Genomic DNA, 26,441 nt, shown 5'->3' with positions numbered 1-26,441 from the left:
TAACCTGTTGCAGGCTGTGACTGGCGCCCGGCGTACGTCCGCCACAAAGGCAAAGCCTGCCACTAAAACGGCTAGACGTACATCGCTGTTATCAGGCGCAGCCAAGGCGGCTTCGAGCTCGCGAAGCGCAAGAGTACGCAATTTACCTCGCTTACCAATATTCTACGCTGACACGCTAGTATTGTAGGCTGCCAGGAGAGCATAGAACGTTACGGATCCGCCCTCGACTGAGTGCGTATCGTCGTATCATTTATGATGTACATACTTCTATTTTCCATCTTGTCTGCCCGTGTCTGCGTCGTTTATGTGTATTCTTCCTGCGCGACTACTATACCTTACAGCGCAGCGGTTCCGTTGTGTCCCTAGTATCCTATGTATGATGTACACGCGTAGTGCTCAGAAGATCTTCCTGGTGTAGTGGTATGTGGTAGTGAGGCTCGATGGCCAGATGCAGAGCGCTCAACTTCAGTGTTCATCTTCCTACCGTACCTTTTTTTCTCTTTGTAAGTTATGGACGACGTAGTATTTGTAGGAAAAGATTTAAGACGCTAGCAATTTACTTTGCCTGATCGTGATCATGAATTAGGATGGACCTACATCGAAGATTTGGTAATTCGCGGAGTATTCACGGAAGTGGGTATCAAGTTCGAGGCATGTGGGATCTTATGATACCCCCATTAAGAGAGGCGAAGTAAAGCAGAGCAGCAGTAGGATCCGGAATGTATCAGTCTAGCACGCTGGGGTCTCGCGGCGTACACCCATCAGGAAACTTACTGGCACAGTAGAAGCTGGCTAGTACGCTATGGGCGACGATTGCGCGGCATGCACGTCATCCAGGAGGACTGCTGAATAAAATACACCGCACAACCACGTCGGAACGTGCTAGCCCGCCACTGCACACAAGCGACTCACATTTGGGGTATGCAGCCCTCACCTTTCCGACTGATAACCCACCTTCGTGCTCTTGGAGCTCATGTTCAATATAGTATCTGTCTGGACAGACAGCTGCAGATCTGCCCGCCCGGGTGGGCTGTCATGAGCACCCCCCTAGGTGAGACCCGACAAAGCCCTACCTGACGTTATCCAGCGATCCAGGTATGACGGAACCCTTTGTAGTCACGTACCTTTGCGTTTCACAATGGACAGTATTAGAGCTGCATAGAGGCGGTCGTGGCAGAATAATTTAATAGTAGTATATGTGTCAATAGTTAAGCGGATGCGTAGTATAAACACAACCCACAGCGTTCACAGCCCACCACCTCGCATGGAAGTCCGACAGTATAGCGGGCTCAAGCTCTGCCCGAGGTGATCCCGTACGATGGTCGTCGGTGCGCTGAACCCTGCTCCGAGGCTTTCTCACAGGAGAAAGAATGATAGTACACATGTACAACCTGTACAAAGATCATCACATGAAATCAGGTATAGATAGGAAATGATAACTCACGTCCGTGGCGCACACGGCAAGAGCACCATCTGGTACTTTAAAGCATATCCGCGCATGCGCAAAAACGCTGCGAACACCTTTATCACACATCATAACGATCTTCGTCGAATCCATGACCTCCTGGTGACAATGGTCTCCATTCCTCCACAATCTCTCCGTCATTGCCGACTGGAGCGTCACCATACTGAGCTCCTTCACTATCGGAGTTCTCGCTTTCGTCAGTCTCTTCGTTGATATTATATGATGGATCGAGAAGCTTTTGGAGAGCATCCATGTTGATCCTCTTGGTACCTCCAGGCTTGCTCTGCGCAAAGGCTTCACACTCTTCGTTGTTCTGTTTGCTCCTCTTTCTTTTCCGCGCTCTTGGTCCATCGTCAGAGCTGGTTGCATCGACCTCTTCGTCGTCATCCCAATCCATTGTGGTCCGAAGAATGGCCACCTCCTCATCGGTTCTGAACAAGTTCTCCAACTCCCCCTCGTCGAATAATTCTTCATCTGGAATGTTGAATTCTTCTGCCCCGCCTCGCGATGTAGCCAGCATTTGCAATCGGGTGGGTGCGCGGGAAAACGCATGCGAGAGGTTGAATGCATCCGCGGTGAGCAGGTGTGTGAGCAGATCTGACGTGTCGCCGTCGCTCGCGCGCGAGGACGAGCATGTTGGCCCAGTAGAACCGGAATTGAGCAAGAACTGGGATGCGGTGGCAACCGACCGTTCGTGTACTGTCTTCCGCTTCTTTCGAGGCGGGGCAGAGAGGATGACGTCGTCTTGTTTAGCAACTGGAAGGGATCTGAGCAACGTACCAGCATCGTTTCCTTCCAAGACGTGAAGAACACCCCTACTCGCGTCCCCGTCACGCTCGCGTTCGTCATCAGTGGCTTCATTCTCGTCTATCTCCAGTTCAAGATGGAGTCGCGTTTGCCCGTCAAGCTTCTTTCTCCAGATCTCTTCTTGGAATTGCACGACATCCTTTAAGCCTCTGGACACTACGACTCGCTTGGCGATTTTAGACCTTCCTGTCCCACCCTTCTTACGCTCATGCGCTTCTAGCCAGGGGACTTCTCGGATCCAGTTCTCCAGCAGGTCATAAATCGCCTTGTAACGGTGCATGACAGTACCTTTGCTTATGCTGAACCGCGCGCCAAGTGTTTGCGCAAGAGCTCCAGCGTGTGGCAGTGACGACAATAGTTCCCCCTCTAGGGAAAGCATTAATATAGCGCAGGCTGTCGGAGGCGAAGGGACGTTCGAGAGAATATTTGTGCGAGACACTAGAGTGGAAAGAGAAGAGGAAATTTGCATGACCGTTGGGATGCGAGGTATTAGTTGATTAAGTACCGTCCTCAGCTTGACGGGCAAAGTAGAAGACGCGTCCTGTGCGAGCGAGAGAAGATGAGCCCGTAATGTCGGGAGATGCACGGATGGGTCTGCAGATATAAGACGTAGTTGCAATAGTGCAACAATGGAGGTTAATGTACGAGATACCGCCACAGAGGGCTCGTCAAGAACATACTGTAAGATGTAGAATACATGTCAACGCGGTGACGCCTAGCGTAAACAGAATCCAAACTCACCGCGATATCAGAAATTGAATCGCTCTTACGCGACTCACGAAAAGCGATGGATATAGCTGCGCCAGCCACTAGTTTAGCCTTCCGACCCCACCGGAATTGGCCTCGCCTCATAGCTTGGTCAAACAGACCCTGAGCACGAACTGCTGTTCCAGGGCTGCAAAGCCTCGCAGCAAGCGAGCGAATAAATTCGTGCATCACAATCTACACATGATTCTAGGACTTCAGCGGACAGTAATATTAAAATATTATAGCTGGGCGCACCGTATTTGCTCGGTCTCTGGCCTCTTTTCCCTGTCCAGACAACGCCCATCCATTCCTACCTTTCAATGTGCCACCCGGGAGCGTAGTCCAATGCAAATCGCGGGTCGAATTCTCTGTGGGCTCCAAATGGGAAGTGAGAACGCTTTGCGTCGGGTCCGCAAGGGTCCCGCAGTGTGTACATATTGCAGAGCCAAGGTCTGATTCCCATACAGTATCTTCTCCACACTCCTCACATCTTCCGCTCATCCAGGCGGCCTGTCGGAGGTCTCAGAGCTCGGAGATGGTCGGTAGGTCTCAGGACTAGAGGTCGCGGCGAGCTACAGAGGAGTGGGCGTGACACTGCAACAGAACGCGTCCGTCACGCGTTTCATCGTGCAAGTCACGGTGGCTTCACTCTGATCAGGTAAGGCGGCCCGGTTATTATAGCCGGCATGCAAGATAACGCACTCTCATCTTGCTCTCATCCCTATGCTGCTGCCTTTTCAGAGTCTCTTCTTCGCGACTTGCTTGTGCTTTCATGCGTACGCGTCCCAGCAACATCTGCTTTCGCAACCCCATCGTCACCCGGACCGTCCTGACAATCTCACCGCCCCGTTCATTTTCAACTCACTAGCGTCTCTCCTCATCCAATGGCCTAATACATACCACGGAAATGGGCATACGATTATCCCAGGTATCATTAAACCATACACCCTCCTGTATCATGCACGTAAAGATGCAAACCTCCCTCCGTCTCCGGAATGGTTCGCCTTTGACCCAGAGATGAGCTTTGGCATCATGGGCGGACGCGGAGGGAGTACCTTCATGTCTACCTATAGAACCGTTCGTCCTGCTAGAGTTGTCTATTTTGATGGCATGAGCGCGGCTTTGAGTGACTTGGGATGGCTCGATAGCCAGGAGGTTTTCCTTGCCGGGAGAGGTAGGGCTAACGAGTCGGACCAGTATCCATCTCGAGATGAATACACCCGTATAACCAAGCTCTGCAAATGGGCGGAGACAGTCGACCTGGACGGCTTCGTGCGTATGAATGCCGGCTTGTGAGACTTTCATTACATAGTCGCGCTTTTGGCGTACTAATGTTTCTCGACGTGTAGCGAAGTTATGTGGTGTGATTTCGACTCGCCTGTCATTCAACTCGTGAGTCATCTGAATATCACGGCTCCTGGTAGTACCCCTACCTCTGGCCGGGACATGCCTCCGCCAGGAGGAGGAAGAACACCAGGCAAAGACGCACCTGACCGACCTACAAGGGGCCGACCAGGCGGAAGCAGGCCTCCATTTAACTTTGGCTGGTCGCCTCTCGGGGCAACGGGCTTCTCTGAATGGCTCCGTGTCGCAGCACAGCGCGGTACAATTCCACAGCCTCATGTTGAGCTCGATTATTCCTCGTTTGTCACATTCTATCACCCTCGCCTCCAAAGTCTTGTCAAGGCGCGCGAGGGTCAAAGTGTGCGGCAGCACCGTATCTGGAATAACATTTCTACCGCAGACGCGCAATCAATAAGGGATGAGGTAGAAGAGACACTGCAACGCCCACCCTGGCGCCGAGGTGGCAGCGGTATGGACTGGGGCGCGCTCGCGCGAAACGTCGTGGAAGAGTGGGCAAGCCGGATTATACAGCTTCACGAATTTATTGGGAATACTTCAACCGCTCTGCGAGAGCAGACGCCTTTGAACACAACTCAAGCCGTTATTGCATTGCGCCGCTTGACGTATTCACCGCTGAATCCGTTCATGGACACTGGCGCACCCAATTCGACTGCTCACGACTGGGTCTATAGTCCGGGTGCGTCTCTGGTAGATAACGTTTTCCTCTTCCCTCCGCGGCACCCACTCCCCTCAGTATCTATGAACTCATCGGCTCTACAGCGGTGTGTGTACTCTGCCACAGGGTTCCTCCACGATCCGCGCATACATAAGACACCGCAGGAGGTACTTCTGCAGACGAGTATTGAGACGGTCTTAGAGCGACTTTGCGGGGACTATGCGGCATTATTTGTTGAGAGCATGGATGTTGATGACCGCATCTCGTCGCAAGACTTGTCGAGACTGATAAATTTATGGGGAGCACGTGTAGATCTCCTCATGCAGTGGTTGGACTGGACAGAGTGGCACCGATGTACTGAAGTTTGCCCCTTGGACGTATGTGCATTTATTTTGTCTATAGGGTGCAGAGGCTGACGTTGCACTGGGTTCAGAGCATATGCAGTATGCCTATGTGGCCACTGAGCGGTTTTAGGCGGGGACCACGAGGCGAACCTGGTGACGGGGGCGCAGAGGAACCAGAGGACGCGTGGAAGCCACGGTGTTTGAGCTTACTACCCGACCGTGGACCGTTTTCTTCATTTGTCGATGCTTGGGGCAGCGGAGACTTCTGAAACGGCAGCACTATTCCAGATACTTGTAGCGATTTCGAGTAAGCGACGTTCTGAGGCAGTGGGCAATGTAACGGTTACATAGATGCGCATGGTACAAATGTCTGTAAAAGATTTTACGGTTTCCCTGGTATCTTGATGTATCGTAGTGCGGTTGACGATATTATGAACGGGATGTTGATCATACATTCCAAGTACAATGATAGTTCATATTTCGTGACATTTATCAGGGAATTGTGTTCCAGAATCCAGTGTTCCACATGTCTATGTCCACTGCTAAAGCCGCATCGGTCCGAGTCTTAGCGGTGGCAAGAGCGCAACAATATGCACAAATACTGCACTGGACGCTCGTTGCCGGCTGCTTGGCGTCATTCATCGTCACTCGCCGGAGCAGCAGCGTGCAAGTTTCCGAGCCCTACATGCTCATCCGACAACCATATCTCTGATTTCGTCTCAATTTTTGCCTGGCTCCAATTTATCGTATTTGATGTCTTTATGGCTCCCCAAACCGTCCCCGTCTTTACTTGCACGCAGTTATAGTCGCCAAAACTACCTCGTAACTCTTCGTGTGCTTGCGGGAGCAAGTCAAACCCACCGCGCTCATCCTGTTCCTCTCCCGCTCGGCAGACGCTATGAGAGTACAAAACCCATCCCCGAGAGCGTGCGGAAAGTGTCGACCGATGCTCAGGTCACCGCCGAGCCGAAACCTACACCCCCGACACCTAAGGACGCTGTAGAGACGGCTCCGCTGGCGACGCGGGTATGGAAAAAGGTGAAGCACGAGGCCCAACACTATTGGCATGGTAGCAAGCTGCTCGGGGCGGAAGTGCGGATCTCCTCGAGGCTGCTCTGGAAAATCCTGCATGGCGAGAGCCTGACGAGGAGGGAACGGAGGCAGGTATGTCGGCATTTATTTTTGTTGGTTCACTCGGTAGATAAAATCACTGTTTGCTTTCATAGTTGAAGCGCACGACGCAGGACCTTTTGCGACTTATCCCTTTTGCAGTTTTCATCATCGTGCCATTCATGGAACTTTTGATACCGGTTGTCCTCAAACTGTTTCCGAACATGTTGCCTTCCACGTTCGAAGACAAGTTTGCAGCTGTAAGTGCACGCCATTGTCTAGGCACACAATCATTAACTCTTCCGGCGTTTTTCAGGAAGAGAAGCAACGCAGACTTTTGCGTGTCAGGCTCGACATGGCCAAGTTCTTGCAAGAGACTCTGCGCGAATCTGGTTTGAAGGCCAACGTGCATATAGTCGGAAGTGACGCATTCAAGGAGTTTTTCCGCAAAGTAAGTCGTTTCCACTCTACCCTGCTTTACTACTGACATGGCCACAGGTTCGGTCAACGGGAGAGTCCCCTTCCGCTACGGATATCATCAACGTTGCACGCCTGTTCGATGACGATCTTACACTCGACAATCTGTCGCGTCCACAACTAGTGTCCATGTGCCGCTACATGGGCATTAACGCTTTCGGTACCGACAACTTCTTGCGCGGGACCATTCGGACACGACTGCTTGAGCTGCGCCGGGACGACCAGCTGATCGACATGGAGGGCACGGACAATCTCAGCACTTCGGAGCTCCAAGCGGCCTGTCAGAGCCGTGGCATCCGAACCGGCGGTGTGTCTCCTGCGCGCTTGCGGGAGGAAATATTGACATGGATCAATCTGCACCTGCACAACCGGGTCAGCGGCGTATTACTCGTTCTTGCTCGGGCCTTCCAGTTCGTGAAGAAGCCCGGCGAGGATGAGGACGGCAAGACGGCCATTATCAAAAGCCTCGAGAGCGTCTTGAGTGGCTTGCCAGACAATCTGGTGAGTTTCGCGGCGACGTGGTTGCTGCAGCTCATCTGACGGAGCCGGTTATAGCTTAACGAAGCAGAGCTAGAGGTCGACTCTGACAAGGCGAGCTATAAGCAGAAACTGGAAGTTTTGCAGCAACAGGAAGAACTCATTGAGGATGAAGAGGAGCAGGAGCAGAAGGAAGAGGACGCACGGCGGGCGAAGAAGGAGGAGGAAGCGCGTATGGCCGAGTCCCTTTTACCCGAATCGGAGCTGGAGCCCGAGCATATTGAAGAGAGCGATGCTCGCATGACAACGGAACAGCTAAAGGAGCTCGGAGAAGCGCTCTCGATTCTCTCTGCAAAATCCAGCGTGTTGAAGGAGCGCGATGAGCTGCGCGCTCTCATGGAGGAGAATATGCAAACTGACGAGGAGGAGGTACGTATCCGGCTATGGCTATAGGCATCGTTTGTTGATATCGTGTCGCGCAGGATTCGAAATCGCCCTCCGCTGCTCTGACGAAGCGCATCCGCTCAATGCTTACGAAAATCGACCAGCAGCTCTCTGATTACGATGCGCGTGTCGGCTCTTCGCTACAGATGATCTCGTGCGATTCGCAGGGCCGAATCTCCGTACAAGACCTGGAGAAGGCGCTGGCCGTCATCAAGCACAAGCCTGATGAGGAAGTCGGACACAGGGTGATTGAGAAGCTTGATGTCGACAAGGATGGATTCGTTGAGCTGGAACATGTTCTTGGTCTGGTTAGAGAGGAGGGTCTGGGTGAGTACTCGAATTGTGCAGCAATGCGTCCGTACTTACGCTTCTTTTAGGCACAGTTCTTGATGACGAAGCCCAATCCATCATCGGACAGGGTGACGAGCTCAAGAAGAGCAAGCCGCGGAAGGAGGATATAGTCCAGGAGTGATTGTAGTAATTTACATTCATCTTATACATCATATTCTACGCACGTTGCCTCTAATGATATAGCTCTGCTCTTGCATTCTTGTCTGGTACTGGGAATGTATTATGGAAATAGTGGCTGATGACCGCGGTGAAGTATCATTTTCTGTGTCTTCCTGTTTCGAAAGAACTTGTGTTTGGACATGCGAAGAAAGTAAATACTGCATTCAAACAGGGGCGAGCCTGACGAATGTCATCTTCTCCGAGTCTCACGGTCCTCCCACCTGTCGAAGCCTTAGAACATGGCCAGTGGCAGTTTCTCCCAAATCGTGTAACAGTATCGCCGGTCGCGATCTATAGGCTTGTGGTAGCGTTGGCTCGCCTAATACACTACGACGGCAAGACTGTTCCATCCATTTGTTCCTCGTTTTCCCTCAGCGTTTCCTTTGCTTTGCCACCGTGCCACCATTCTACCTTGCCCAATTAGGATAGTGCGTCCTGATCCCGCGGCGCAGTCGCCAGACAACCATCGCCTCCTCCTCCTCATTCCTCTCTTCTGCCTACTATTCCCTTCGTAAGTCTCTGTACGAGACCGGTCTCGACGCTAAACAAGCCTCTCTAGCCATGTCTTCAGGCGGTCTGCACTCGCTTGCTACCATCATCAAACGGCGAGTCGTCTGCCCACCACGCGTATATCTAATCTTCAGCTGAATGTTCCCCAGGCTGGAAGCCGCAACCTCGCGGCTCGAGGACCTCGCAAATCTTCCCCCGCCAAGTCTCGTCGCCGGACTTCAGGGTGCTGCCATTCCCTCTGCTTCCTCCGAGCCCACGCCCGTCCCGCCTCCGCTTCCACCGTCTGCCTCACAGGTTCCGCTTCCACCTCCGCCCCCATCTGCACCTCTCCACGTCGAGACTCCGAGGACTGTCCAGGCATTTGATGATATTATCATCGACGGCCAGCTCAAGCCTTTCCTCGAGCTTACCCGCAGTTTCGCCTCCGCATCCGTCGTCGAGCAGGTATGTCCCTCCTCTCTCCTCCGCACGCGTCGCATTCAGACGCTCGTTTTCGCGCGCGCAGACAGCGATTCTCGAGAAGGAATTTGCTGACCTTCGAGCCTTCCTCCTTCTCACCACGAGCTGCAGCAAGCCCGATCAGTCTGTCTTCGCCGCCCTCCTCGCCCCGCTCCAGAAGGACATCGAGGACATCACCCGCGCAAAGGAGTCCAATCGCAAGGACCGCGACTGGTTCAACCACCTCTCCATGGTCGCCGAGGGCGCTACCTGTGCCGGCTGGGTCACTGTGGTGCGTGCTATCTCATCTGGCTGCCGCGCCTGCTGATCTTCGTCGCACCTGCTTAGGAGCCCAAACCTGGTCCATTTGTTGCAGAAATCAAGGACTCGGCGCAGTTTTACGGGAACCGCGTCATCAAAGAGTTCAAGGAAAAGTATGTCTCCGCGATTCCTCTGCCTCTGCCGCTTACACTCCCCTTCTCGCAGGGACGCACGACACGCCGAATGGGTCAGAGGTTGCGCTGCCCTCCTCGAAGCGCTACGGAAGTATATCATGGACTATTATACTACCGGGCTCGTGTGGAACGCGAAGGTGTGCCTGGCTGCTTGTCTCCCCGCCCGCTGCTGACCCTCTTCCGCGCGCAGGGCATCTCTGTAGAGCAGTACCAGGCATCAGCTCCGGCGTCGGGGCCCAGTAGTGCGTCCATTCCGCCCCCGCCTCCACCGCCTCCGCCCGTTGTTCCGCCCCCAGCTGCCGCCACCGCCCCCGCTGCGGGCGGCGTCGCGGCGGTGTTTGCAGAGCTAAATCGCGGTGAGGACGTCACAAAGGGCCTGCGCAAAGTCAGCAAGAGTGAGATGACGCATAAGAACCCCGCGCTCCGGGCGAGCAGCACCGTTCCGGGTGCGGTGGGGTCATCCAGCGCTGCGGTGGGAGTGGGTAAGAAGCCGCTTAAGCCGAGCAAGCCGCAGGCACTTGCAGGAAAGAAGCCGGCCAAGTTTGCGCTTGAGGGGAACAAGTGGGTGATCGTGAGTCGTCGTTATGCGGTGCTGGCTGCGCCGCAGGGCGCTGATGCGGTGCGCCGTTGCAGGAGTACCAAGAGAACGAGTCCGCGCTAGCGGTGGAGAACGTCGAGCTGAGCCAGACGGTGAACCTGTACGGCTGCAAGAGCTCAACGGTTATCATCAAGGGCAAGGTCAACGCCGTCACGATGGGTGAGTCCCCCTCCTTCGAGCGGTGCTCCCGCCTGACCCGCGCTGCGCAGTGAACTGCACGAAGACGTCCGTGCTCGTTGAGAACGTGATCTCGGCAGTGTCTGTCACGAACTCGCCGTCGTTCGCGCTGCAGATCACGGGCTCGGCGCCGACGATTCAACTCGACTCGACGGACTCGGGCCAGATCTACCTCTCGCGCGCGTGCCTCGGTGTGGAGATCACCACCGCCAAGTGCAGCGCGATCAACGTCAGCCTCCCCGTCGAGGGCGAAGAGGATGGCGTGTTCGATGAGCACCCTGTTCCCGAGATGTTCAGGACGACGATCGAGAGCGGGAAGCTCGTCACGAGTGCTGTCGAGCATGCGGGCTAGGGTGGCGGCCCATCGGGCTGGGCGCAGCGGTGTGCGCAGTGGGACTATCGCGTAGGTATCTTAGAACTGGCAGTCATTGTGGATGGGTCTGGGTGTTCCTGCTTGCTCGCACTCACAATTAAATTACGTTCAGGTTACAATCACTAACTCAAGTGTGCTGTGGAGTGATTTGAAACTGTGAGTGAAATGTTTGAGCAGTCCTTTGGAACGTGGGCCAGTGAGTGTGTGGCTGGTGAGTGGCTGATTGATAAGACGACACAGAAGGGTGTCTTCTCTAGCTGTCATGTTAGAAATGAGACTGCCATGGGCTAACCCCCTCTTATCCTACTGCACACATTCTATGTCTTCCATGCAGAAGCTCACAAAGCAGGTGGGCTCCCTGACAAAGCCTGTTCGAATTGACTACTTAGTTCGTGTTTGAATAACGGAAAGGTGTTCCAGTTGTGGGCAATGCCAGAACATCATTGATGATGTGGTCCATGGTCGGTGGAGCCCGCCCGCGAGTAGTCGAACGTCATAGGAACACATATGATTGGGACCCCTATATTGATGAGTCCGAGATCAGTCAATGCGGATTCCGAAGGTAAGGAGCTTTTTCGGAGGCCTCCGCGGCAATTCGAATCACCTCACCCAATGTGCGCATAAGCTCACATTGGGCTTAGGACGGCATCGCCGTACTCCTACAAGTCATCGCTCTCTGCTCGCCCGAGTCTACCACTGCCAGCGTTCTCCGTCGTCGACTTCAACCCCATCAAGGAACGCTGGTGCGGCTAAGTGAGTCCGGCATCGCCGTCTCCTGTGAAGACTAAGTTCCTTACAACAGCGTTTACGTGCAGAATTCGTGGACTTTTATTCGCTCTTTTCATCCATCCCAGCTCGAGCAGCACACAAAGCCCGGTAAGTACGAATTTCACAGTCGCGCTTCAAGTCTGACTAACTGCTTTGTTATTCTTAGGATTGGATCCTGAGACCAAGGTGAAGAACAAGACCAAGGCGGGGAACTTAAAACGGAACATAACGATATCAGTCTGTGTTGCAGAAGTCAGATCAGAAGTGGAACAAAGGAAGATGAGGGAAGTCTATTGAGCCGGGCAGCAAGACTGCGAGAGATTATGATACGCCGTTTTGAGGAGGTGCGTACTGATACCAGGATATTTGACTTACACTGCATAATGATGAACTGCCACTGGAAGGACTTGGCAGCATTCACCACAGAAATTCGACAGAGCAACGCCGAGCTTTACGCGGAATTGCACCAGATCACTGCAAGGGCCGACAAACTCTACGCAGAATTTGTAGGACCAGTTCAGCGCCAGCTTTCTCGTGACGCTTTCCGACAATACCTCCTTACGGTACTCGGCATTTCGGATCCATACTGCTCTCAGCAGTGGACTTTGCTACAAGCTGAAATGGATCACGCACAATTCAAAACGCACTTAAAGAATGAGCTGCCAAAAATTCCGCTCGAAAATCCGATTACAGATAAAGATCTTGACTATACATGTTCAGAGGACTACTTTGCTAGCAGCTTCACACATCATGCCTCTTTGGAAGAGAAGTTGAAGGAGGCTATTGACCTTACTCCCTCTGGAGAGGAACAGCAGCAAATGGAGCAGTTGTATTATAAATTCTTGCATAAGCATGAATGGCCCTAGAACTCTTTTTCAAGAGCCTCATCACATTTATATCATACTACACTCTATTGTAATATGCATGCAGTCCAGCACATGATCAGACAATAAGTTGACTGTCTGTATATGACACATTCAGCTCACCCATCAAGAGCACAAAACATACTATAGCATATGGGGCTTCTCATCAAGTAGGAATACCCTGCAAACGGTAGTGTTGAGATTCAAGTCCAAGCAAAATTGGTATTGCCAAGTGCAGAGTGGTCAATGGGCAGTCATTCAAATCTGTGCAACATACTCTCTGAGCTCTTCAACAGGTCTAGCAGCCCCCGTTGAGTTGTTGATACACTCAGAGAGTAGCCTGGTGAGTTTGCGGAATCTGAATTCATGAATCAGCAGTATTCAAGAGTCACAAGTATCAGCCACTCACCTGTTCTGCCTCACACGCCGCGTGATAGCAGCCCGCAGAACCTGCGCCCTCTCCGACGCCACTTGAAGCAGCTGTTCCGGCAGGCCAGCGAGGCGTCCGCACTCCACTCCGAACGACTCCTCCGTCAGGCCGTGGGTCAGCGTGTACAAAAACGTCACTTCGCGCGTTCCGTCGATCCGCGTGTCCTCAGCGAAGCCCATGTGCAGGTTCCCGACGTCCAGAGGGAACCTGCGCTCCAAGTCCGTGGCGAGCCGAGGGTAATGAGTGATGAACAAGGTTCGACATCGAGTCTTCTCAATGAGGTGCTGCAGCACGGCGCTGGCGATTGCCATCTGCGGTTCCGACGAATCAAGCGGCGATTCACGCTGCAGGCAGAGAGAAACTTACACCGTCAAACGTGGCAGTGCCTCTGCCAAGCTCATCGAGAATGACGAGCGTTCTTGGCGTGGCCAGCTGCAGGATGTCGCTCGTCTGTTGCATCTCGACCATGAACGTCGATCGACCCCGCGCGAGCTCGTCAGAGGCTGTGTAGAAACATGAACATCAGGATCGCTGCGACCGGAAAAACCACTTGCCTCCCATCCTAGTCAAGACACCGTCTAGAAGCCCAATTTTCATAGATTGGGCCGGGACGTACGAGCCAATTTGCGCCATCTGGAAAGCGGTCAACATTCGCTCGCAAAGCACTGCACGAACATACGATAGCACAGAGAGCAATCATCCGAACAGCAGAGCTCTTCCCGCCCATGTTCGGACCCGTGATAATCCTGCTCCTTGGTTGCGCGCCGCCCATGTACACCGAGTTTGGCACGAACGGGTCGGATCGGAGCACTTCTATCATGGGGTGCCGTCCCTCAACAATCTCCAGTGTGTCGTCCGCTGTGATCTCCGGCTTCACATAGCCCTCCTGCAGCGCGACGCGAGCCAGACTCATCAGGCAGTCGGCGACAGCTAGCTTGTTAACAGCGTCGCGCAACACCGCATAATGCTTCCGTGAGATCTCCTGTAGAAAGGACAGGTAGGCTTTGTTAGCCTCCATATTAAGGGCCTCCTTTAATCGAGCGCGATGTTCGAGCTTTTTCTTAACTTCGGGGGTGTGGTATCTCCTCATAATCTTTGTACTAACGGAGTGAAAACCGGTTAGGATGCAGTAACATATTGTTTATGATGGACTGACCTGGAGACCAGAAACCATGTCACAGGGATTTCGCGGTTTTCATCTTTTCGTATCTCCACGAGATACTACGAATATGTCAACAATTTTGCTCATAAAGACATGTTTTATAAATACCTCCTCTCCATTCCACGTTCCGTACATCAGAGCAGGCTTCTTGATCCGTCTGCGAACTGAAATTAATCAGCATATTTCGGATGTCAGCTTCGAACAACTACAGACTATTTTTCAGCTCGTCCATTAATTCCGACTCTACAATCTGTATTGACTAAAACCGCGGCGATGTCAGGTCAGTCATCTGTGGCTCACTAATGACATACCACGGTAATACTGTCAATTTCAGGGTATTTGTCCGGGTCGGCCCACAAGGCTTCCTTTTTGCCTTCCTTTGCCATCTTTAGGGAGATACTGGCCATTAACTCATTCATAGGCTCCCTGAGGTTAGGGAGAGCAGCCACGATTTCGTTAAGTATCTTTGACTTGAAAGGCGCGTCATGCAGTCCATTGATCGGTTGGAATGCGGCAGCAATCTTACTGAATGCGGGAAGAAGAACGGCGAGCTCTTGAGGGGTACACTGTCAATCAATCTCAACACTCAATCATTATGCAAGTTCTGATGGAATACTTTTCCGTATTGTATACGACATAACCCTTTGGCAAGATCCGGAAGGCGTCGGAGCAGCTCACGGAGGTGAGTGAGCTTCGGCGTGCCATCCGCTAGGATTTCTTCGACAGCGCTAATCCTCTCCTTGAGGATTCTATAGAATGACAGCTCAGTCACCCGTGCAATGAACTTGTAAGCTTCAGCACACACTTCACGTTTGTCAGCGGTCGGCCGACCCAGCTTCTCAACATCCTTGCACCAAACTTCGTCGAAGTGTGATCGAGGATCCAGATAAGTGAGCCTTTCGTAGTGTAATCCGTCTCGTTACGATAAATTTCTCTTTGAACAATCTAATGAGTGTAGCCTCTCGCGAGTTGAAGGTGAGGACGAACAAATTAGTCAGAGTGTTCCCATTTAGTAGCATGTGCGTTCGTTCTGCAAATTTCGTAAAGAAGTTTGTCTCTACCAAGCAGTTTTCGATGTCAAAGTTTGCCAAGTACTTGATAGTGTACGCCAGAGCGGCAACTACAAGTTTTGGAAAGCCCGTCACGGCGGCCATAAGCTTCCCTAGATATCGGCCTACATTCAACGCCCACTCAAGTGAGGTGTAGAAGGACATACCAGTATTGTAACTGTCCGACGCGAAAGCAGATTTCGACTTGTCAGAGTAGAAGTCGGTCAGGTATGAAAATGCCTCTGTATAAGTCAGATCTTGTTTGAAACGCTCTACTCTAATCTGATGTTCTGCAGTAAGGGGATTTGGCTGTCTTAAATACCCATCAGGAGCTTCACGCTGGCAGCATCAAATGTCAACGTACTCAGTGAAGTAGACAAGTAGTTTTTCGCTTGGGTTACTCAAGCGGCCCTCAGGTAGAAGTAGTTCATACGGTTTCGAGTGAACCATGCGAGTCTGGACATTCGATCTCAGTATGATAAAATTCAAGCGGGACAAGACTCCCAAACCTCTAGTTCCGTACGCATGTGATTGTCTGAAAGACTCGCCAAGTCAATTCGATGTTCACGCGCACTACTGAGAATGGATACACATACCCTCGAATTCATCCCATACGACATCTCCTGTGCTTGGGCAAATAACAATCATGCCAATTTGCACACGTTCGTCAGCGCCCATGCCACCTTTTAATTCTTCGACCAGACACATAAGAGGGGGTGCTGTCGCCGGCTCAAGATCATCCGGGGAGTCCAATTCTTCTATATAGCTGGAACGCAGCGGTGAGAATCAGAACTGAAGGACGCGGACGCAACTTACGTTGCGGCGGTATACAAGTGAGTAAGCTTTCGAGTAAATAACACTTTCCGATTGTCGCCGACCTTCTTCAACGCCGCGGTTTCTGTTTGCTCTACGATACCGACCTTATATCCTTTGGAAAGGAGCCTGGAAGATTTGACTCAGCTCCAACGCCAAGGGAAATCAGTAAATTGCACTATTAACTTCTTCAGATGTACTTCTTGGCGATGTACTGGAATCATAGCGGCTGAAGAGAAATTCCGACTAGGGAAGCATACAAATCCCAGTTCTTTTCCAACGATCTAGTATGTTCGGATGAGTCCTCCATGATCGCGAGTATTGATCCGTACCTCTGCGTCTTCACCGAAGAAGTTCATCCTATAGCCAACCTCAACCATGAGTAAGGTTCCTGGGTGTTTGGCTTTGAGATCCAGAACCTTATTCCGATACATCAGCACATACAGTACATGCGCATTGAGACATGAAGCCACGCACTTGCAGTTCCAAGGGACTATACGGGAAGCCTCTAGGACCTATCTCGACTGCTTTCTTCTTAGCTACATTTCGGGATGTTTTCTTTGTCTTGCCTTTTTTGTCTGTGAATGTCTGAATGACTTCACGAAAGGGGCTGTCAGAGTCAGTACTTGAGGTCTCGTGAACATCCTCTGCGTTGCCGCCCTCTTCCACTTCGTCGGAGATGTCTACCGTCCCATCGGCAGGTACGTTCCTCGCAAAGAAGTCGGTTCGTCCAAGAAGAATCTTTGAAGCTCTCTCATGGTTTTTTCTCATCTCTGTTGCGGGTGCGCAAGGTGTCTGTGTCTGTGTATGCAAGCTACGATCAAACTGCCATTGTTTAGCGACACGAGCCAGATTCAAGCGTCCACTAGACGGCCCAGCCTCTGCACATCTATTTGGCCGATTCCTGGACTCAGAAAAGAAAGTACTCGTTGTGTTCTGCTTCTTTGCAACCGGAGTGGTGTCGTCATCAGAGTCGACAGTGAGGTCAATGTGAGCACTCGATCTTTTCTTCAAATTGATAGGTGACGGTGAAATAGTATCCTGAGAGAAGAAGGATGATATAGTGGCCTGCTTCTTGGGACTAGAAGATGACATTGCTGGAACAGCCGGTGGTGGTTGTGATCGACTTAGAGCCTGGTTCAGCCACTTCGAACTCGCACGTGCACGGGTTATGCACGTCGCGCGTCTGTTCACGTGCATCCCAAACGTGTCCTATGTAGCTCGTAGTATAGAGCGAATCACTACATATGTATCAAGGCCCGCCGGAGGGCTCAGGGTGGTCAAAGCATCGACTCGCCATGCAAGATAACGCACCCCCGCCCCCATGTTCCCACCCTTCTTCGCGACTTGCTTGTGGTTCCATGTGCACGCGTCCCACTGGCAGCATCTGCTTTAGCAGCCCCATCGTCATCCGGACCATCCTGACAATCTTACCGCCCCGTTCATTAACGTCTCTCCTCATCCAATGGTCTAATCCACACCACGGAAATGGGCATACGATTATCCCAGGTATCATTAAACCATACACCCTCCTGTATCATGCACGTAAAGATGCAAACCTCCTTCCGTCTCTGCAATGGTTAGCCTTTGACCCAGAGATGAGCGCTGAGCTTTGGCATCATGGGCGGACGCGGAGGGAGTACCTTCATCTCTACCTATAGAACTGTTCGTCCTGCTAGAGTTGTCTATTTTGATGGCATGAGCGCCGCTTTAAGCGACTTGGGATGGCTCAATAGCTAGGAGGTTTTCCTTGCCGCGAGAGGCAAGGCTAACGAATTGGACCAGTATCCGTCGTGAGACGAATACACTCGTATACCAAGCTCTGCAAATGGGCGGAGACAGTTGATCTGGACGGGTACTAATGTTTCTCGACATGTAGCGAAATTATGTGGTGTGATTTCGACTCGCCCATCATTCAACCTGTGAGTCATCTGAATATCACGGCGTGCTTCTGCAGATGAGTATTGAGTCGGTCTTGGAGCGATGTTGCGGGAACTATGCGGCATTATCCGTTGAGAGCATGGATGATAGCATCTCGTCGCAAGACTTGTTGGGACTGATCAATCTGTGGGGAGCGCGTGTAGATCTGCTCATGCATGGTCTCGTACCCAAACGTGTCGAAGACACCTCATGCAGTAGTTGGACTGGACAGAGTGGCGCCGATGTGCTGAAGTTTGCCCCTTGGGCGTATGTACATTTGTTTTGTCCATAGAGCAGAGGCTGATGGTTCACTGGGTTCAGAGCATATGCAGTATACCTATGTGGCCACTGACCGATTTTAGGCGGGAACGACCTAATGACGGGGGTGCTGAGGAACCAGAGGACGCGTGGAAGCCGCGGTGTTTCAGCTTACTACCCGGCCGCGGGCCGTTCTCTTCGTTTGTCGATGTGCTAGACATTGGAGATTTCTGAGGGGTCAGTGATCTTACGAAAGATTGGGATTGATCTCGAATTCATCCGGTCAACGTGGATTTTAGTGAAACGTTAGCATGAAAGAGTGTATAATATGGTGCAATGTGTTACTGGGTAAGAGGCCTCTGTTAGGCCTTGTATCTTAGCTTGTTGCTGCTCGGTTGGTCTTGTCAAGACTGATCGATGTCCGTATGCACACATGATATTGGGAACCACTGGGATATGGCTAACTGGTTGGAATCATGTTCTGAGATTCTGACAACGTGAGTGCGCAGTCATGCCAGTCCCGCACAGAACGCCCAAAGATCTGTGAGATGTATCGCGCGAGAAGCCTGCACTGCGGTTAGAATTTGGTCGGCCGGAAACATCGACCTCGAATATCAGAGCCGGGATCAAAGCGGCACGGAAATGCGAATCTTTCGTGCTGAATAGTAAAATTCAAAAGGGAATTTCCTGCCAGTCATTGGTCCGGCCCAGCTGGCACCAGGCGGCAGTGATGCACCAATGTATGTGCGCGGGACGCGGCGGCATGATTCTCAGTAGGACGCGACGCGATCCTGACTAAGCAGAGCGCGTGCATTCAGTTGCGCCACATTCAGTTGCGCCACACTCATCCCAGTGCTCAGTGCTAGCCTTCATCACAGTATTTACACGGTGAGCTCAACTTGGAACAAAAAGGCATTGTTATCTGTGAAGAAAATTCTAGCGCGCCCCGATAAAGTCCGTATGACTCGGTGTGTGACTTTTGTGGACGTTTGGTTGATGTTCGCCTCGTTGCGATGTCAGTATCAGCCCGCGGAGCGGTTGTACTCTCAGACACGTGTAATTGTCTTTCCCGGCCGTATGTAATCGATGGGGAAGCCATACCAGCCGTCCTGCTCTACGGTTTCATCAGAATGGGTGAGTAGCCAGTCACTCCGCCCAGGTCTCATAAACCTCTCGAGACTCAGTCTGACACTCCTGTCGTTCACAAGGCGACTCGAGATGTCTCGCATCTGAGCGAGACACTTCCTACCAGTCGACAGACAGTTCTTGCCGATCTGGGCCATGCGGTTCCCGAAGTCTCTGTCGCATTTTTCTTCGAGAGCGTCTGTCCACGGATATCTTCGCGGGACGATTTGCTTGTCGACAAAGTCTTATCGAGACTGACGACGGGTTCGAACACGATCATCGATGATGAGACTGGCCGATGGATGGATTTCGTAGTCTCTCCAAGCGAGTCATCTCAACGCGAGGATCTGACGTTCAAGCCTCTGGAGGATTTGATTAAAGTTATTGGAGATGCTGCCGTGAATGAAGACCCCGATTTTACACCTCATTTCGTGTTCGAGAATTCGCCTTACGTATCACCTGCGTCGGACCATTGGAACTCATCTTCACGCCCCGACGGATACTTTCGTGTTCGTGGCTCAGAGCAAGAGGGGGAGCAGATGGCGCCTCATTGGAAGGACATTGCATTGAGTGCAGAATACAAGAAATACACTTTGAAGGAGACAAGGGACGACGTGAGTGTAGCATGCTTGCCTAGTACAGTGACCAGATACTATTCTATAGGTAGTGGCTAAGGTGATCTGGGGGATGCGCCACTCAATGAGGGAAGATCCACGGAGACGATTTACGTTTGGGCTGACGATAGAAGATTCAGAAACGCGGCTGTGGTATGCGAGTCGGGCAGACGTGATGGTGACGGAAGCATTTGACTTCTTGAAGGTATGTAAAGGCTGATGATAGTCTTCCTTGGTTATACGCCAATAACGCTTTACACAGGACTATAGAAGTCTTGTTCACCTAGTATTAGCATTCTTGAGCGCCGATTTTCAGGATGTCGGATATGATCTTACGATGGCGGCCCTCTTGGACGACAAGGGTAATGCTCTGCTCGACCCCGATAACAAGCCTCGATTTGACATCACCGTGCATGCGGAGGATGGCTCGGAGACTATCTTCCGTACGATGCGTCTTATTTCTTTCATTGGTACAGCAGCATTGCAGGGGCGGGGTACACGGGTGTGGGAGGCAAGACGAGTCAAAGCTGGCAAGGAGAGTGGTGATCCTGTCGTCCTGAAGGACTGCTGGGTCGACTCCGATCGGTTTCGAGAAGGCACAGTCATGAAGATGATTCGACAATCTGCTGCCAACGACGAGGGCCGCAAGGTGCTCGACGACCACCTCTTGACTGTAGCTTGTTCTGGCGATGTACATGTGAATAGTGGTGTGGACGACCATACACGGGACTTGATGACTAAAGGCAAGGAGATTTCACTCAAATCTGGAAATTTTTCGCTGCGAGTACGCTCGGATAAGTCAACGCAGAAAACCACCGCAAGTACCAGCCAGAGTGATCGCCGTGCGGGTACCCAGAAAGGATCGGGCAGGAAGGAGAGTTCTGACATGAAGCGCGGGTCAAATACCGCGCCGAAGGGTAGTGCGGGTCATCATCGTGATGGCGAGCCACCACGTCAAGACAACCCTCGCCGATACTATCAATATCACCCGAAAGCTCATTATCGCATTGTATTCGAGGAAGTCTGCAACGCTCTCTATCAGGAGACGTCGTTAATCCCAATCTTCAACTATCTCTCCCAGACAGCTTTAGGTATGGCTAGTATGTTACGCTATCATGCCCTGTGCTAATAAATTCTATGTGATTGATTAGTTCTGAAGTTTCTTCACGCAGCCGGTTGGGTGCACCGTGATCTCAGCACAGGTAACATACTCATCTTCGATGGAAAGGTGAAGCTGGCCGACTTTGAGTATGCGAAGCAGTTGGACGACCACTCCGACCCTCACGACATACGTGCTGTAAGTTGTTATATACTCCACGATTCGGCATAAATCTGAGGTGTTTTGACGTATCAGGGAACTGCTGACTTTACATCAATCGAAGTTGATCAGAAAGAGTACTTTTTCCGGCCGCAAATGGAGGAGGTAGATCCCGAGAAGATGTTTGCAATACTTAAAGCAGAGCGTGAGGGATCCCAGATTCTCCGGCAAAATACTCAGCCGGACGAAGTTGCATTTCGGTACAATCCTCTTCATGATTTTGAATCACTATGGTGGATTTCTGTTCATTGGTTATTCACGAAATCAGTTATCAAAATTGACCAGGACGTCCCTCCACCTCACGATCACCAGAAGCAACGATTATGGGCCGCACGCGTGTTTTATTCGCTCGGTCATAGACAATCTACTTTGAGCACCAATTCCTCTTTTCAATCTGCAATTGGCGGCCTATCCCCGGTCCTCAAACTCTTTGGGAGAACGGTGGAAATACTTAGGATGCAGCTCATAAGGCGCTATACCGCAGTAGAAGTGGACTTATCAAAGATACCCAGCCGCGTGGCAGCGGGCGACATACCTGGACATTTTATCTTGCTCTTCGGGGAACTTGGATGTCGTAAAGGAGATATTCTACTTGGTCACCTTCCGGATACCGACCCTGCTACGCCATCCGTGCAACCTGAGCCATCTGGCGTGCAGCCTCAACCTCCCGTGGGCCCCGCCCCTCCCAAAGAACAACCGAAACCAGAGGATCAAACCAAGCGTTCCAAGGGGACGCATCTATTCGGGGAGCCACATGCGGAGCAGCACTCTCGTGGGTCTCGCGTCAAGAAACTAGAAGGCACTCGGATGCAGACCCGTTCGATGACTGCCAACAAAAGAGCTGAAAACGCCATTGCGACAACTCGGTAGTTGTTCACCGAGCTGAGCAATTGCAAAGCTGATTTCTCCTCCCGCTCAAGTCCTGCATCATTTCTGTCGCAGTGCTTTATGCCTCTTTTAGACATCACGCTCACTTTCGATGCTATACATACTGCCGTGCTGGTCTACTGCGCGTTCAATGTCTGTTTACTGTCATATGCTCTGTTCTGCAATGTAAATATACACTTCGTACAGGCTGAAATTCTAACTCTTGAGTCACGACCGTTGGATCCTCGTATAGCCTGATTCAAAACCACTTACCATCAATGCGGAAGACATCCGAGGAGAGATTCTGTCATTGTGCATACGATATGGGCATGACTGACTGGCCATCAGACTCTTCACAGGACATGCTAGTCACGCAGCGGGTCATCTTGCCGGCCATGCTCAGGCCAAACTCTAAAGTCATGAAATGGCTTGGTGAGACAACTTCTCCGGTGTCTGATGTTCTTGATATCCACGGTATATCGCATCTGGGCTACATTACATGGTAAAAATGATGTCCAGTGATCTGAGATTTGGGTCATGCAGTTCCCAAGGCTCCGGTAATATACCCTCTAGAACATTTCCTCGTTCCCTGATGAGTATATTCGTGTTTGTGGACCGAGAAAGGACGTCCAGGATGCAGTGTGAAGTGGCAAAAACACGTATACCATCGCATACCACCATTTATCCAAAACCCAACCTTAGGTGCTGACTAGGTTTCCTACATATAAGTTATTTTTGTTAAGGAGTTTACCTACAAAAGACAAGTATCATGATCATGCACCGGCACGAAAATTTGATGGGGAGTCACCTTGCGCTAGTATTAGGGAAAATAACGCCTAAGTTCGCCGTTACGCAATATGAACATGTATGTTTAGCAATAAACAGGAATGACCCACAAGCTGCCAGTGGGATCATCATAGTGGGTATCTCAACTTTCGAGATCTCGACAGCGCGCAGTCACGGCCCTGTTGTACACATGCGAGAAGCCTCCGGCACTGCACTTGGCATTGACGAGCAAGGATAAATCGCCTCAAAGACATTATCGACATGTGCACATCTTTCCGGAGTCGATTTTCAGAACGATACAAACTTAAGAGCAGGATGCACCGCTGCCGCTTCGGTCCAAGCCTCCTCCAAGGTCCTCCAGCGCTCGTCAAACACGAGCATGTGCAGGACACGCGTTGGGTGAAGACGCGATCCTGACTAAGCAAGCACAATGTTGTTGCACAACACTCCCCATCCTGTCGCCACAGCATTGCACAGCCCAACTTAGAACAAAGGAATATCCTCGGTTGCATTTCATCGCCTTGTGAAGAACGTTGTAGAGCATCCGGATCAGGTTTGTATGACTCTCTGTGTGACATTTTGTGGCCGTTTGGCTGATCTCCGCCTCGTTGTGTGCTAGTATCAGCCACGGAGCTCTACACGTGCGGTTGCTCTGGCCACATTCCTGACTAGATATAAGCAATGGGGAAGCCATATCTGCCATCGTGCTCTACGACCTCATCGGAATGGGTGAGCAGCCAGTCACTCCGCCACGATCTCATAAGCCTCTTGAGACACAGTCTGATACTCCCTTCGTTCATAAGGCGACTCGCGACATCTCGCATTTAAGCGAGACGCTTCCTGCTAGTCGACAGACAGTCCTCGCTGATCTGGGCGACGCGGTGCCCGAAGTCTCTGTCGCATTCTTCTTCGAGAGTGTCTGTCCACGGATATCCTCGCAGGATGATTTACTTGTCGACAAGGTCTTGTCAAGGCTGACGACGGGTTCGAACAAGATTATCAATGATGAGACTGGTCGGTGGGCAGACTTCGTGATATCTCCCAGCGAGTCGTCGAAGCGCGAGGACCCAACATTCAAACCACTAGAAGACTTGATGAAGGCTATTGGAGATGCTGCTGTGGATGAAGATCCCGATTTTCAATTCAATTATGTATTTGAGAATTCCCCATCCATATCACCTGCATCAGACCACTGGAACTCCGCATCGCGCCCCGATGGATATTTTCGTGCCCGCAAATTGGGGAAGGCCCTTGCGCCGAATCCTCACTGGAAAGATATTGTATTGAGTGCAGAATATAAGAAGTATACTATGAACGAGACTAGAGATGACGTGCGTGCTGTATATTTAACTATTGTTTCTGGTAATCGATTGAATGCACCTTCATAGGTGGTAAGCAAGGTCATTTGGGGGATGCACCACTCCTTTCGGGAAGATCCGCGGAGGCGATTCACTTTCGGGCTGACAATTGAAGACTCGGAAATGCGGCTTTGGTATGCGAGTCGGGCAGATGTGATGGTTACACAAGCATTTGATTTCTTAACGGTATTATTTTGACGTGATTCATGCCCTCAGACAAAATGCTGACGATGTACATACAGGATCATAGAACCTTGATCCATTTGGCACTAGCATTTTTGAGTGCCGATGCTCAGGATGTTGGGTATGATCCCACCATGAAGGCCCTCGTCGATACCAAGGGCAATTCTCTGCTCGACGCTCAAGATAAGCCTCGATTCGACATCACAGTACATGCAGAAGATGGTACCGAGGTCATTTTCCGTACCACGCGCCTGCTTTCTTTCATCGGTACGGCTGCGTTGCAAGGACGTGGCACCCGCGTGTGGGAAGCCAAGAGGGTCGAGCACGGTCGGGAGAGTGGAGATTCCGTTGTGCTGAAAGATTGTTGGGTCGACTCCGACCGATTACGAGAAGGAACAATCATGAAGATGATCCGGGAGTCTAAAATCAGCGAAGAAGGACGGAGGGTTCTTGATGAGCATCTCCTGACAGTTGTCAGCCATGGGGATGTTCGCATGAGGGGCAATTTTGTTGACCACACTCGAGAGTTGATGACGCAAGGCAAGGAGATATCACTTAAGTCTGGTACCTTTTTGTTGCGGACGCGTCCAGTCAATGTGGCACAGGAGACAACAAATGGAACCACTCAAGACAATCGTCGTTCAGAGACTCAACGCGCATCGGGCAGTAAGCCAGGCTCCGGTCGCTCGGACGCGAAGCGCAGATCGAATACTGCGCCAAAGGGCGATGCGGGTCATCATCGTCATGACGAACAAGGGTCCGTAGTGGAGCATCATCAATACTACCATTATCATCCAAAAGCGCACTATCGGATCGTTTTTCAAGAAGTCTGCACTGCACTTCACTACGAAACATCGCTATTCCCCATCTTTGGATATCTTTCTCAGACTGCTACAGGTACGACCTTTGATTAGTTCCATATCTCGCATTATTGATGCGGGCTGTAATCATAATCAGTGCTACGGTTTTTGCACGAGGCCGGCTGGGTACACCGTGACTTAAGTACGGGGAACATTTTGATATACAATGGCAGAGTCAAACTGGCCGATTTTGAATACGCAAAGCGACTTGGTGCCGTGGCTTCACATGAGATTCGAACTGTGAGTGTTGATTTCTTCATTCTGCAATACGAACCCAATTTGACGCACCGATGGCATAGGGTACAGCTGATTTCATGGCCGTGGAAGTTGACCTCCAGAACTATTACTTCAAAGAGCGGCATTTGAACCTCGATATTTACAAGTTTGCAGCGGCGTATCCTGTCACCAGAGAGCAAAGCGTACTCCCTCCTGCTGAGTCGATGCCGGTTGCATTCCGATACAACCCCCTTCATGATTTCGAGTCGCTCTGGTGGATGTCCGTGTATTTCCTACTCAACAAAAAGATTCGACGTGTAGATCAAAAAAATCCTCCACCTCACCAATACGTTCAACAACGAATTCGGGCCGCGGAGATTTTCTATTCGTTGGCTAGTCGGAAGTCAGCTTTGAGCTGGGAGCCTGAATTTCAGTTTGTGATCGAGAGCTTATCTCCAAGCGTGCACAACATTGGTGAAGCTGCCAACGTGCTCAGGTCTTCCCTTGTGGCTCGTTACAGAGAGATAGAGAGAGATACTGAAAACATCGGTCATACGGCAGCAGGTACTATTCACGAGGACTTCGCTGTCATCTTTGGCGTGGTTGCGCGAACCCCTGGGGAAATTCTCATCGGCCCTCTCCCACGGAAAGGTTCTCGCAAAAAAGTTACTGGAAGCATTGAGCACCAGGCTGAGCAGTCTCGGGAACCAAAGAAGGCCCTGAGTCAGGGTTCCAAGGAGGGTGACGCCGCTCCCAACCCACTCGAGCGACCGCAGGCGCAGAGACTCGAGTCCGGTACGAGAATCAAGCGGATGGAAGGGCTTCCACCTCCCATGCAGACTCGTTCGAAAACCAGACAGCTTGCTGCAAGCGCAAAGGCGGACTTTGAAGGGACATGA

At 51.5% G+C, this 26,441-nt stretch overlaps 7 protein-coding genes across 7 annotated transcripts; 5 read left to right on the top strand and 2 right to left on the bottom strand.

Annotated features, from left to right (window-relative positions):
* Positions 1-1,526: 1,526 nt before the first annotated feature.
* Positions 1,527-3,520, bottom strand: FIBRA_05833 (uncharacterized protein; the record flags this gene model as incomplete). Its single annotated transcript, XM_012327582.1, has 3 exons — positions 1,527-2,951; positions 3,014-3,214; positions 3,275-3,520. The coding sequence occupies 3 exons, from the start codon at positions 3,518-3,520 to the stop codon at positions 1,527-1,529; spliced, it is 1,872 nt and encodes a 623-aa protein (XP_012182972.1).
* Positions 3,521-3,742: 222 nt separating this feature from the next.
* Positions 3,743-5,652, top strand: FIBRA_05832 (uncharacterized protein; the record flags this gene model as incomplete). Its single annotated transcript, XM_012327581.1, has 3 exons — positions 3,743-4,311; positions 4,369-5,416; positions 5,473-5,652. 3 exons carry the CDS (start codon positions 3,743-3,745, stop codon positions 5,650-5,652), a joined length of 1,797 nt encoding a protein of 598 aa, XP_012182971.1.
* Positions 5,653-6,136: 484 nt separating this feature from the next.
* Positions 6,137-8,363, top strand: FIBRA_05831 (uncharacterized protein; the record flags this gene model as incomplete). The annotated part of the gene is made up of 7 exons (XM_012327580.1): positions 6,137-6,547; positions 6,610-6,753; positions 6,810-6,944; positions 6,992-7,471; positions 7,526-7,876; positions 7,930-8,218; positions 8,269-8,363. 7 exons carry the CDS (start codon positions 6,137-6,139, stop codon positions 8,361-8,363), a joined length of 1,905 nt encoding a protein of 634 aa, XP_012182970.1.
* A 686-nt stretch (positions 8,364-9,049) lies between these two features.
* FIBRA_05830 (uncharacterized protein) lies at positions 9,050-10,931 on the top strand (the record flags this gene model as incomplete). The annotated part of the gene is made up of 7 exons (XM_012327579.1): positions 9,050-9,355; positions 9,417-9,641; positions 9,698-9,783; positions 9,836-9,941; positions 9,995-10,375; positions 10,438-10,561; positions 10,612-10,931. 7 exons carry the CDS (start codon positions 9,050-9,052, stop codon positions 10,929-10,931), a joined length of 1,548 nt encoding a protein of 515 aa, XP_012182969.1.
* Positions 10,932-11,410: 479 nt separating this feature from the next.
* Positions 11,411-12,586, top strand: FIBRA_05829 (uncharacterized protein; the record flags this gene model as incomplete). Its single annotated transcript, XM_012327578.1, has 6 exons — positions 11,411-11,514; positions 11,594-11,695; positions 11,755-11,828; positions 11,887-11,906; positions 11,978-12,064; positions 12,125-12,586. 6 exons carry the CDS (start codon positions 11,411-11,413, stop codon positions 12,584-12,586), a joined length of 849 nt encoding a protein of 282 aa, XP_012182968.1.
* Positions 12,587-12,841: 255 nt separating this feature from the next.
* Positions 12,842-17,132, bottom strand: FIBRA_05828 (uncharacterized protein; the record flags this gene model as incomplete). Its single annotated transcript, XM_012327577.1, has 20 exons — positions 12,842-12,941; positions 12,993-13,324; positions 13,380-13,516; positions 13,589-13,646; positions 13,693-14,113; positions 14,170-14,234; positions 14,284-14,339; positions 14,389-14,434; positions 14,487-14,741; positions 14,792-14,924; positions 14,981-15,109; positions 15,163-15,337; positions 15,392-15,537; positions 15,589-15,680; positions 15,734-15,759; positions 15,821-15,990; positions 16,041-16,166; positions 16,224-16,321; positions 16,370-16,456; positions 16,515-17,132. The coding sequence occupies 20 exons, from the start codon at positions 17,130-17,132 to the stop codon at positions 12,842-12,844; spliced, it is 3,270 nt and encodes a 1,089-aa protein (XP_012182967.1).
* Positions 17,133-19,301: 2,169 nt separating this feature from the next.
* Positions 19,302-26,441, top strand: FIBRA_05827 (uncharacterized protein; the record flags this gene model as incomplete). The annotated part of the gene is made up of 11 exons (XM_012327576.1): positions 19,302-19,349; positions 19,400-19,954; positions 20,004-20,159; positions 20,217-21,045; positions 21,106-21,251; positions 21,309-22,138; positions 23,605-24,256; positions 24,314-24,469; positions 24,526-25,363; positions 25,424-25,566; positions 25,626-26,441. The coding sequence occupies 11 exons, from the start codon at positions 19,302-19,304 to the stop codon at positions 26,439-26,441; spliced, it is 5,169 nt and encodes a 1,722-aa protein (XP_012182966.1).

The sequence above is a fragment of the Fibroporia radiculosa genome (assembly GCF_000313525.1).
Source record: "Fibroporia radiculosa TFFH 294 genomic supercontigs, scaffold5239, whole genome shotgun sequence".
Classification (NCBI taxonomy): Eukaryota; Fungi; Basidiomycota; class Agaricomycetes; order Polyporales; family Fibroporiaceae; genus Fibroporia; species Fibroporia radiculosa.
The sequence above is the reverse complement of the archived record's forward strand: the minus strand, read 5'-3'. Positions and strand labels throughout refer to the sequence as shown.